General features: G+C 40.3%; 1 protein-coding gene across 4 annotated transcripts in view; it reads left to right on the top strand.

The window, feature by feature from the left end:
- KLF12 (KLF transcription factor 12) overlaps positions 1 to 12,724 on the top strand; it is a 516,718-nt gene that overhangs the window by 233,099 nt on the left and 270,895 nt on the right. For all 4 annotated transcript variants that reach the window (XR_010658478.1, XM_065901722.1, XM_065901723.1 and 1 more), the window contains exon 3: positions 4,558 to 4,647. Coding sequence is in view for 3 of the 4 variants with exons in the window: in XM_065901722.1 (XP_065757794.1) it covers positions 4,558 to 4,647 (90 nt within the window). In the remaining variant the exon portion in view is untranslated. The remainder of the gene's footprint in view (positions 1 to 4,557; positions 4,648 to 12,724) is intronic.

Below are 12,724 nucleotides of genomic sequence, written 5' to 3'. Positions count from 1 at the left end.
AAAAAGTAGTCACAGGGTGATGCTTTTCACTAGTTGGTATGTTCGCGTTAGGGCTTCCAAGGTGGCGCTAGTGGTAGAGAACCTGCCTGCCAATGCAGGAGACCTAATAGTCACGGATTCCATCCCTTAGTCGCAAAGATCTGCTGGAAGAGAGCATGGCAGCCCACTCCAGTGTTCTTACCTGGAGAATCGCATGGACAGAGGAGCTTGGCCGGCTACAGTCTACAGGGTCTCAAAGATTCATACACAACTGAAGCGACTTGGCACACACGCATGCATGTTTGCATTATAAACTCTTCAGAATCGAACAGCATCGAAACACGTATATTATCTAGGGTGAAACAGATCACCAGTCCAGGCTGGATGCATGAGACAAGTGCTCGGGCCTGGTGCACTGGGAAGACCCAGAGGAATCGGGTGGAGAGGGAGGTGGGAGGGGGGATCGGGATGGGGAATACATGTAAGTCCATGGCTGATTCATGTCAATGTATGACAAAAACCACTACAATACTGTAAAGTAATTAGCCTCCAACTAATAAAAATAAATGAAAAAAAAAAAAAACAAAACTCTTCAGAATCTTTTCTGAACGTACCTCAACCAATTTGGTGCATGCATCTTGAATTGCTACTATGTCCCTTTGATCACTGTTGAATGTAACATGGGCATGGGTGGGGGCGATTCATATTTCTCATTGTTCAGTTCAGTTCACTCGCTCAGTCGTGTCCGACTCTTTGCGACCCCATGAATTGTAGCACGCCAGGCCTCCCTGTCCATCACCAACTCCTGGAGTTTACTCAAACTCATGTCCATCGAGTCGGTGATGCCACCCAGCCATCTCGTCCTCTGTCGTCCCCTTCTCCTCCTGCCCCCAATCCCTCCCAGCATCAGGGTCTTTCCCAATGAGTCAACTCTTTGAGTGAGGTGGCCAAAGTATTGGAGTTTCAGCTTCACCATCAGTCCTTCCATTGAACACCCAGGACTGACCTCCCTTAGGATGGACTGATTGCATCTCCTTGCTGTCCAAAGGACTCTGAAGAGTCTTCTCCAACAGTACGTTTAGCCAAACATTGGAGATTCATGATCGAAGCTTGTTTAAATGAATATGTCCTGCATCTTGAGAAATCACAACAAATCTCAGTAGATATTTTTGGCTTATGAAGGGAAACCTGGTTTAAAAATTAGATTTATTGAATGTTGACTAGTTTGTTCTTTATTACTTAAATTGTCCAAACTGGATAACCCATATTCTGAAGGAGGGAGAGGAGGAGACCTGCATTCTGGGAACTGGAGGATTCCAATCTACCACTCCAGATTGTAGTAGTTGACTTGGAAAGTCATCCTTGTTCTCTGTTTTTTATGAGAGATTATCAGTAAGCATCCTTTTTTTTTTTCCTTCCTCCATGTTCCATTCAGAATACTATGAGATGCCAGGATTGAGCACTGTTGGTTTATACCTCCTTTGATTGGGAGAACTAGTATCAGCTGTACTGCTAAGCGCCAAATCTTACTTGGCAAGTACGAGTGTCCAGAGTACCATTCTGATCCAGTGCACGTGTAACTGATCAACAGTCAGCTAATCTGATGGCAGATTTGGCTGTAATTGATATAGTTTACTCATATGAAATAAGTAGCATAGGTATATAGATGTGTGCATGAACATAAACACGTGCACATAAATTATATAGGGTTGTATAATATCACAAAGTTTGTCACAACATAAAGAGTACCATGTTACTAAAATTGATGACTGTAATTTTATTTTCCTCTGGGGACTCAATCGGGCAATTGGATTCTCCTGTAAATGCATTTTGATCAAGATCATGGCAAGATATGTTTGACAGCAATTTCAAATTATTACAGTTTGTTACATATTTAAAGTCTGCAGTCAATTGAGACTGTATGTATCTGATTTTAGCTTAGAGAGATAAATCTATTTATTGTGTTTTGTTCCAAGGACTATACTCTTAATGCTGTAGAATTATCATGTGCTTTATAAAAACCATACACCTTGTTGGATGGTCTGGAATTTGGTGTGATGCATGGAATATGTGTGTTTCTCTTTGTGCTAAACAAGGTTAGAATCATGAATGCAGAGATTAATATCCTTCATGTGTGTATAGTCTAACTTTCAGGCATATGTACAGATTGAATCTGAATTAGTTGTAAGAGTTTCTTAAAGATTGGTTTCTTAGCTGTGAACAGTGTTATTTATGATGCTTATTATGGCTGTGCTTTGGCTGATCCTGGAAAAACCAGGGGAAGAGAAATATTTGCAGGGCAAGCTTTATTTAAAAAGAAAGTTTTTTGGAAAATGTACTGGATTTTTGTTGACTTTTACATGAAACTGAAATGTAATCGTGTCTTTAACACATCTAGAATTATTTGAGTACAATAACAGCAACACAAATGATGTTGCAAATGCAGTGATATTTAAATGTACTCAATGGAATATGAACACAGTCAGGTTTTTATGATTTATCTGTTTTTAACTTCAAAGACTCTGGTTAGCTTGCCTTTTTTTTTAAAAAAAAAGAATGAGTTGATCACAGCCAGCCAGGAAAACAGCTGAAGTATATCAGCTGTAAATTGGTACAAAACCCTAAAAGGGACATTAGCCTCTAATCAGATTCTAACAGTTCATTAAACCTGCCTTTCCAGCATCGTTCTTTGTCTTTCCCCTTTCTTTGCAAGGCATCTTTGCTTTCCACCTGGGCAAGACCTCCTCCGGGGTAGGAAACTATATCAACTCATCCTTCATTGTCTACCAACCAAACAGCCTCCCAGAAGCTTCGTTAGGGCAAATTCCTGGCTGCTCTGAAGGACTGGGCACTGGAGGGTTGGGTACCTCCTTCCTAGGCTTCCCTGAGGCTGAGAGGGGGCAAGCCCAGCTGGCCCCTTCCAACCGTGGAAGCAAGTGCCCCATTGGGATTTGAGATCCATGCCCGATGTGTAAGCAATCCATCAGCCTCCCTGAAAGGATTTTAAGCTTGGAACAAATGCACTGAGCTCACCAGTTAACACCAGATTTCCTCCTATTCTAAGCCATGAGGGTGTGAAAATCCCTCTAAGATAGGGACAAATCAAAAGCAAACATTAAAAAAAGTATCCTACCAGTGCTAATAATATTGTACTTTTTAAAGAGAAGAACATGACAGTAATTTTCTTTTTATTCCCTAACAAACTAGGTAGCATGGAATTTCTGAATGCTCATTAGTTAGCTTTAGTGTAAATTTGCTTTTTTCTTCTTGCTGTTGGTTTCTTTGAGCAAATATTTGTCATGAGTGGCTCCATACATTTAATTTCTTAGAGTATTTTTGTTAAACAAAAAAGAGAGTCAAGAAATGGGAGAAATATTTAGAGCTTCACCATGCTGCGCTCTGTTGGTATTATTTGGTAATAAAAGCATTTAATTTATGATGTGTTGAAGTGGGAGTTTTTATTTAACTGTCTGCTGGGGAGAAAAGCAACTCTATGAATGGGGAAAACTTGATGGTTTAGAAGTGATTTTAACCTTTGTCACCATGTAGGCAAACATTTAGAAAATGTCTTTTTTCCTTTAGTAAGACCACTTAAGTGTCATGGTTACATTCTGTAACCAAGCAAAGAAACTATCCTAAAAATTCAGTCAAACTTAGTGATTTTAATTTCTGGGTTTAATCAGTATTTGAGAGTAAAGTTGGCATTCTCAACATATTTTAAAACATGAGCCTGATTTTGGCCTGAAGCAAAACTGATGTGTGCTTTATGACTCTCTTCCTAGGTTATTGACTTCAGAAAATCCCCAAAGTCGTGGGAATTAGTTAAAGATAACCTTGATTTAATCTTTTTATAAATGCTGTTGGAAATTCTATTGAACCACATAGAAGTAAGGTTTTCCTTTCAAGAGGTGGCAAATGGAGCCAAACACATACAAGAACAGAAAACAAATTGTTGTTTATTCTTTGATTATGATTTCAGCTTAAGAATTCATTCTTAATCCAATAGTTACATTAGTTGTTTTTGAAGAAGATGTTTGAGGTTGATAGGTAGAAATTTTCATTGGGTCAGGTATGCCACAATACCAGAATTAACTGTCTAGTACTATAGTTTCTTGCTTTTAAAATTATTTAGACTTTGACAGGAATATGAGAGTATATAAATTACTGTGATCTGTTTTGTTCCTTATGGATTTCTGTATGCAGTACAACCTCCAAGGCTATAGGAAGAATGAAACTCGCCTTGCATTTCCTTCCACTATTTGCAAAAGCTTGATGAATTATTCCGGCCCCATATAAATTAATGTAAGGTTTCCTCTCTCCAGTTTATTATCATCTGACCTGCAACCCAGGGGTCAGAGAATCAGACTGATTAATTCAAGTTCTTGGTCATTATTTCTAATGAAAGTTCAGAGTGGGGGGATAATTGGTGGTGCGGGTATTCTCATTTAATTATACTATATTGTTAAAAATTAGGTTAGCGGTACTAAATGTGCTACAGTTATGGCAGATTCTACCAGATGTCCTCCATTGAACACTTTATAGCTGAACTTCCCTCTCTCCCTTTTTTTTTATTCTCAGAATATCAACACCTTCGAGAACAGAATGTTAATGCTTGATGGGATGCCGGCAGTCAGAGTCAAAACAGAGCTTTTGGAATCTGAGCAAGGGGTAAGCGGAAGTTTCTGACGACGTCCCACCCCCTCTTCTCTCAGACCATGGCAGGCATTCATGTCCAGAGTGTTTTGAGGCTTGCAGAACACTTCTGATTTTTCATTTGCTTCAGCTTTTGTCTCTTGAGTAACAATCCTCTGAGACGGTGGGTGATTCTTACCCATATACAACCTCAGAACTTTACTAACTTACAAAAGATAGCTTCCTAAATTTAGAAAGACATAGTGACCATATGGCTTTGTTTAAATGGATGCATGTTTTGGGAAGTATAAAAATCCAGAGCACGGGGGAAGTATTAACAAAATAAGATGAGACTGTAACCTCAATGTCAGTATAGATGGGTTCTCACCAAGTCAGGAAATTGCAGAGTACAGGTAGGGGAAGGTTTATTGTTTGTTGGATGGACTTCTCTTTTGACATTTATGTTTACCCTTTCTTAGAGAGGATGAAATTTAGGTCAGTGAGTTCAAAAGGCACATAAAGGCAAAAGAAAGCTTGTTGAACCATAACACAGCCAAATGACAGTTTATGGTTACTGAAGGTATGAAGACTTAAGAGCAGAGCTAGCTTTTTTTTTTTTTAATAAGGATGTGGATGATTTTATAATTGTTAACATTTATATTAATAGGTTCGCTTGTGAAAACCATCCCCAGGGCAATGTGTGGCTGACCACCTTTTATTGTTTAAGGGAAAGAGCACAGTCTCTATATATCTTATTAAGCAAGCATTACAGAGCAAGTACTTATGACCAAAAAAAGGGGGCATCAGTTAAATATTTATTCTTATTTATGTATCCTTTATTTAAATCAAGATCAAAGCAAAACCTTAGCAACGTTTTATAATTGAACAATCAAAAGATATTTTAAGTGTGAGTAAAATCTCACAGTTAAAAAAAATCAGTGTGCATGAGTTCTTCTGGGACCCCGTTCAGGAGGTTAGGATATTGGTATAGCAAAAGGATTTCATAATGAGGACAGTCAAGAGCAAGGATCTTGAGGGTTGCCTTTAGAGGGTCTTCCAGTAATGCCCCATTCTTGAGCACTCTGTGCCAGGCTGTGTGGCTTTTCATAATAAAAAATTTCTCTTCTGTATAAGCCAGTGTCTGAAACAGACTCCCATCATGTAGAGGATTTCATTTCATCTTTATGTTCAGTGTAGACTAGGGAGCTCTGAAGTGAGCCTTGTGGAGTACGTCAACCAAAAGTACAACCCCACAGTTCTCTATGTGATGTAATGACTGATGCCCAGAGATTCAAGCAGTAAGCCATGGCGAAAGAAAAGACTATATGTCAGTTATTAATAATTGTTTTCTAATTTTAAACAAACCTTCAGGAAAAGTCATGTGTTCACCTGGATTTTCTAGCCTGACACTCAGCAAGTTAAATCCTCCAAACAATTTTTTGCCTTTATTGTTTAGCTTAACCACAGTAGAATGTGTTTTATTTTTTCACAGTTCTGTTTTCTTAATCTAAATACATTAACATCAGTTTAATAAAATACATTTCTACACGGCCTACGTTTAACGAAACATACAAACCATAACATCTCATTTGGAGAAGACAGCCTGATGGAAAAGTGAAAATAGTGTATTTCACAGCGTTGCTTTTATTTCACAATATGTTCCTCAACTTGAATAGCAGCAAATCTGTTCAAGTCATACATGTTGAAGGAAGGCAGAAAACCCCAAAATATACTGTATGTGCAGAGGACCTGTTAGAATATATTACCAGGGCTACTCGTCGGAGCCAGGATGGTGTGCTGTTGTCTCAGTCTTGGAAATCTTTAAGATCATCTGGGCACTTCTCTCCCCTTTACTGTCATTTTCCAATTTTAAAGTAAGGCTTGCATGAAAGATTTAAGTACATAAAAAAACAAAAGCCAGTATTCCCAGGGGTTTTACAGCGTGCATAAGTAACTCATGTCACATTATTTATAGAAAGTATTTTTTGGTCCTCAAATAGGGACAGGAAAAGTTATAAGTTCTAGGTTTTACTTAATTCATTAAAATCAATTTTCCTCCTTGTGAATGGGACTGATGTTGATATTTTAGCCCTAGTTTAGATTTTGTAAGTTGGAGGGGAATAGAAGCTGAATTTATTCTTTTTCTTAGCAATATATGTACTTTTCTTAAATACATGGCAGATATAACTGCATTCTCTTTGACAATAAAACTTTAAGAGAAGCACACCATGCTATTTAATGAATTGTATTATGGTTGATTATTTATAGAGTATAATTAATTAATTGTATTTAGTCATTTATAATACTTTTAAGTCAACTCTCCTTTAAAGAGATCAAATCAGCAATTTAGTGAACTTTAATTTTGGTTCCTTTACTGAAGTATTTCACTGAGGATGATAGGATGGGTGATAATAATGTGGAATTTCAGAATCTCAGAACTATTTTAGGATAAGGAGTGCTAGATTCTAAACATGATTTCCATGTTACAGAACTCTTTCCTTACTGAGTATTAAAGTCTGGTTGAAGTTTGATTCTCCATAATAAAATGTAAATATATTAGTGAAATTAAAATCATCACACATATGATTTTGGGCTTTTGGAAACGAGATTTTGCAGTGAACAAAATTATAGAAATGTACCTATGCATCATGGCAGTGAATGGAAAGGCTGAAGCTTGTATGTTGGTGGGTTTCTGTGATTACTCAGGAAACCTAGTTTTAAGACTTTTCCATCAGTGTTTAGGACAAGCCCTGCCTTTCAGGCTGTAGGCAGCATTGTAAGATCTGCTGCTGTTCATGGACCTCCTGTCTCAGGCGCCATGAAGGCATCTGTTCCTTCTCTCTTTCTTGCTATAAATAGCCCCTTAGGTCTCCAGCTGTCAGCTGGTCTCTGCATGTGCCCCCACCCCTCCAAGGAATTCAGGGCTGGATGAGCTCATTTTAGAGCTTAAAGAAAGATTGTGGAACAGGCCAAGGTTGGCCACTCAGTTCACTCTCGGAAAAGTTCTGGCTGCCTTGCCTCATCTCCTTAATAGTTTTATGATGTGTGTTTGTGGCCCCATCTCTTCAATTAGATTATAAGCCCTTAACGAGCAAGAACTATTTTTTGCCTTTTTCTTGTAGTTCTGGCACTGGGTAAATACATGGTCTATGTAGCTTCTCCAGGCATTTTAACTGGCATAATGCAAAATATGAAATCAGTCAACAGCTAGTTATAAACCTGCTCCGTCTAGCTTGTAAGGTTGTTGTGAACATAAAGATAAGCATTGAAAATAAGAGATTGCCATTGGTGACAGTCTTCATCTTGCATCCATGTTAACTGGATAGATAAGGGTGACTCATTCAAACCACTTCTGCATGTCTCCCTTCTGTTTGGAACCCTTGAAAGTGAAAGTGTTAGTTGCTCAGTCATGTCTGACTCTGCGACCCTCTGGTTTTTAGCCTGCCAGGCTCCTCTGTCCATGGGGATTCTCCAGGCAAGAATACTGGAGTGGGTAGCCAAGCCCTTCTCCAGGGGATCTTCCCGACCCAGGCATTGAACCCGGGTCTCCTGCATTGCAGACAGATTCTTTACCATCTGAGCCACCAGGAAAGTGGTTAGTTGTATTGAGGTCGCTCATTATTACAGTCTCCTGAAATGGGACTTCAGTTTTCTCCAGGCTCATTGGTAGTTCATCACACGCTGCTGTGTGGTCCATGGCAAGGCCACGTGCTCCTGTGATACACTCCAGGGGTCCAGCGTGGAGTGTGGGGTGACTTTGTCTGTGACCTTTGGTGCTTGTGTTCTTCTGGGACAAGAGCTTCCCAAATGCTGTCAGCCTTTGAATATTCTAATGTGTTACTGAGCCCAGGACTAAAGCAGGGAGAGGAATTCTGGAACTATTACACCTAGAGATAAGGCTGTATGCAGAGAACGGGCACCACCTCAAAGACATAAAATGTGATTTTATTCATGGCCCTCCAGCTCCCCAGCTGGAATGGCATTGGCAAGGAACTGCACACCTCCAGGCCTCTGTATCTTCATCTGTGCAGCGGGGGTGTTGAGATGAGGCCTTCCAAATTCAGCCTGACCGCCTTTAATTCTGGTAACAGGCATGATGTGAAAGAAAGTGAAACTGTTATTTGCTCAGTGGTGTCCAACTCTTTGCGACCCCGTGGACCATAGTCCGACAGGCTCCTCTGTCCATGGGATTCTCCGGGCAAGAATACTGGAGTGGGTTGCCATTTCCTTCCCCAGAGGATTTTCCTTACCCAGGGATCGAACCCTGGTTTCCTGCATTGCAGGCAGGAATGAGAGAAAGCATTTTTAATTATGAATCTAAACGTGATACTGGGATGAAAATGCCTGTAATGTGAAAGCAGAAACGCACTGACTCTACGGTGAGACCGGCCTGAGTTCAGATGCTTCCTTAGCCAGGGGTCTGCTCTGTGGGCCCCTTTGGCCTCAGTCTCTGTCCACCTAGTCATCCTCACCTGGGAAGTGAAGCAGACCATCTATCTAGCCTCACAGGAAGGAGCCTGCCCACATGCGGTGGATGCTCACCGAATGTTCTCCTTTTGAGGAAAAACAATTAGAAAGGGCCCCATTGCTTCACTTTCCATTTCTGCAGTTCTCATAGTTACTGAGCAGCGATTTCAACATCTGCCTTAGTTTATAATCCTAAGAGAGGATTTAAGTAAATCTCAAATCAGAAGCGTTCTTTTTCATTTTAATTTCTATTCAAGCATGTTTGGGAAAATGTTTCAAATTCTGGTCAGATATTATCATGTAGAAATACAGAATGAATGCAGCCATCAATTATTAAGACAAAAGTGATATCACCATTTGGTGTGATAATTGTATTTGACCATAACTTTTTAAAAAAGGAACTCTGGGTTCGCCTTCTTTAAAGATAGTTATTGGTGATTTTACAGATGAAATGATTCAACATCTGGGATTTGCTGCAAAACAAAATGGGAGGGTGGATGAATGGAGTTAGAGATATAATAAGAGTGGTCATGATTTCATCATTAGTGAAGCTGGACAGTGGGTACAGGGGGGATTGTTTAACTGTTCTGCCTGATTGTATGTATGTTTGAAATTTTTTTAAAGCTCTCAATAAAAATATGACAGATACATAGTAGGTGCATAGGCATCAGAGGGGGACAGGCAGGAATCACTTCTCATTCAGTCACCTTCGTTCTTCATGTTCTAAGACCTGAGGAATCTTCCACGGGGGTGGAGCAGAGTCCCTCCTCTGCTCTTGGTTTCTCCTCCTCTCTCTCCTCTTGTCCAGGCAGGTGCAGTTCTGACCAGTGGGCTTGTAGGCATAGGGTAGTGGTGAGAGAGTGGGATTGGATGTTCTGCCCATTAAAAAAAAAAAAGGAGTATATTCGCTTTACAATGCTGTGTTAGTTTCTACTATTCAGCAAAGTGATTCATCTGTACTTACACATATGCCCCCTCTTTTTTGGATTTCCTTCCCGTTTAGGTCACCGCAGAGCACCGAGTTCCCTGTGCTAACAGTAGGCTTTCACGTCTATTTTATACAGACCACAGCCCGGGAGCTGGGAAGGGGACAGGTGTGGCCGCAGAGGAGAGATACATTCCATTATATCCTTCATGGTTTCCTACCAGAGAGCATCAGCCCTGGTTGGACCAGAGATTCCTGAGTGCCCTCATTTTAGAGTTAGGACAGAAGAGAATAATGGTCTTTTCTCTGGAGTAGCTTTTGTACACCGTTCTTCAGGGCATCCATAACGAGGTGTTGGAGGTATTTCTGTGTCACGGAGGACTGACGCGTGCCTTTAAGGTGACTGTGTTGCCACTTCCTTAAGAGCAGAGCTCATGCTCTATGTTTCTTGTTATTCTTCATCCTCCCAGCACAAGGAGTTGATTGGCAGGGCTCAGCAAAGAGTGATCAATGCAGATGTTGTTTGTTGTAAGTGGGAGCCAGAGTCATACTTTAGAACTGAGAGGATTTGGAGACAGGTGCCTTTCTGGAAAAGCCCCCAGTCCTTAGGTTTAATAAACAAATGGAAACAGGTGCAAGTGTTGTTAGTGCTGTTTAGTTGCTAAGTCATGTCCAACTCTTTGACTGGACTGCAGCACGCCAGCCTCCCTATCCTTCAATATGTCCTGGAGTTTACTCAAACTCATTTCCATTGATGGCATCAAAGATGCCATCCGGCCATCTCATCCTCTTGTCACCCCCTTCTCCTGCTGCCCTCAGTCGTTCACAGCATCAGGGTCTTTTCCAATGAATCAGCTCTTTGCATAAGGTGGCCAAAGCATTGGAGCGTCAGTATCAGTCCTTCCAATGAATATTCAGGGTTGATTTCCTTTAGGATTGACTGGTTTGATCTCCCTGCAGTCCAAGGGACCCTCACTGTAGTTGCACCTAGATTAGATTGGCAGTTGCATTAGAATTCAGTGGTTTTAGAGGAAAAGAAAACACACTCAACAACACATCTAGCTTCTTTTTCTTCAGTAAACCACTATGTTTAATTTAACATAAAAGATTTAATATACATTTGTGTGTCAAGGCTTAGTAAAAAAGTGTTACTTTAATGACTTCATCAGAAGAGACGAGAAAGCATTATAAAAATGCCACTTGCATTACCCTTCAACAGCACCTCATTATTACCTCCCCTACTGTGGGAACAGGCGCCAGCATAGCTAGTAAATTGGTAGAATTATATTAGACATATGAATTTGCTTATCATTTAATATTCTCTGATGACCCACTACTTGAGATCTTTTGATCTCTAGTCAAATCTTTGCATGTCACTACCTGGCTTCAAAGAAAAACATAGGCAGAAGCTGTGTTATCGCTAATATGAGAAGACCGTTTTTAAAAAAAAAAAAAAAGGAAAAAAATCTATACTTAGAAAACTCACATTTTAGGGAAGAGCTCTCTTCCACTATAGAAGCAGAGTTGGACTGATTTTTAATAATGTCAGAATAGCCAATAAATGTATTAATAGAAAGAATTGAAAATCAATGAGCTGTGATAGTAATTACAGATAGCACCCAAGGGAAATATAGCTGGCAGCCTAATCCCTTCCCTCAGGGCCTGCCCTGGGCAAAGCTATGAAGTTGATAATTCTGCCCTCCTCTTTCCCATTAGCAATGTACTTTTTCCTTCAGCTTCATTCCTTTTTGCCCGCCACCCAGACACCCTGACCCTCTGTGCGGCAATGGTTCTCTGTATCCACAGATGACTGGTTCTAACTGCAGTCTCATTAGTTGAGGAGAATGTGAAGTGCTGTTCTTTTCAAGCGTTATTTGCGTCTGCATAGGGTCAGTGCTTTGTAAAAAGGAGCACATTTTTAAAGCAAACTCATGCTCTGAGTTTTTTGGGAATTTTGATTGGGGAAAATTAACCTTTCTAAAATATTTCAGCTTCTGAATGATGATGTTCTCCTTCATGTACTTGTCGTTGTGGGAGAATAAGATAAAAAAAAAATCTGGGGCATGAGGTGTGTATTTCTCTATATCTGGGTGTGTTTTCTTGTGCTAATATTTACAAACTGATGCAGAGTCTCTAACAGTCTCACAAAAATATCTCATTTAGCCCTTGGAGGACTTTTTTTCTTGACTGTGAGGGATTAACTGCTATGGGTATCAACCTCTTACTGTAAACATTAGAAAACCATACAAAATATACGAAAAGTTTTTTTACCTAGTGGACAACAGGAAGTTATAGTCTGTAATCTTTGGGAGTGGGAGGACAGAGTATGTGATTTGACTCTTGCCTCAACCTCCTGGAGCCAAACAGAGAGGACCCGGCAGTCACACTGAGATAAGCAGGCAGGGTTTGGAATTTGGAGAAGTCAAGACAGCTAATTTTAAAGTGAACAATAACAGAAAGATAGTAGCTGTACAGAGAGAGGACTCTGGGGATCTTTAAACTGGTCCCCTTAAGGGTTTGGCTAAGTAGTGATCTGCCTGTGTGGAGAGGATGGCAGGGAGAAAACCAGGATGGCAGTTCAGTTCAGATGCTTAGCTGTGCCCAACTATTGCAACCCCATGGACTGCAGCACACCAGGCTTCCCTGTCCACCACCACCTCCTGGAGCTTCTGCAAACTCATGTCCATCAAGTCGGTGATGCCATCCAATGATGTCATCCTC

The sequence above is a fragment of the Muntiacus reevesi genome, chromosome 11, assembly GCF_963930625.1.
Source record: "Muntiacus reevesi chromosome 11, mMunRee1.1, whole genome shotgun sequence".
Classification (NCBI taxonomy): Eukaryota; Metazoa; Chordata; class Mammalia; order Artiodactyla; family Cervidae; genus Muntiacus; species Muntiacus reevesi.
Note: the sequence above shows the minus strand (reverse complement) of the source record. Positions and strands in the feature narration are given on the sequence as shown.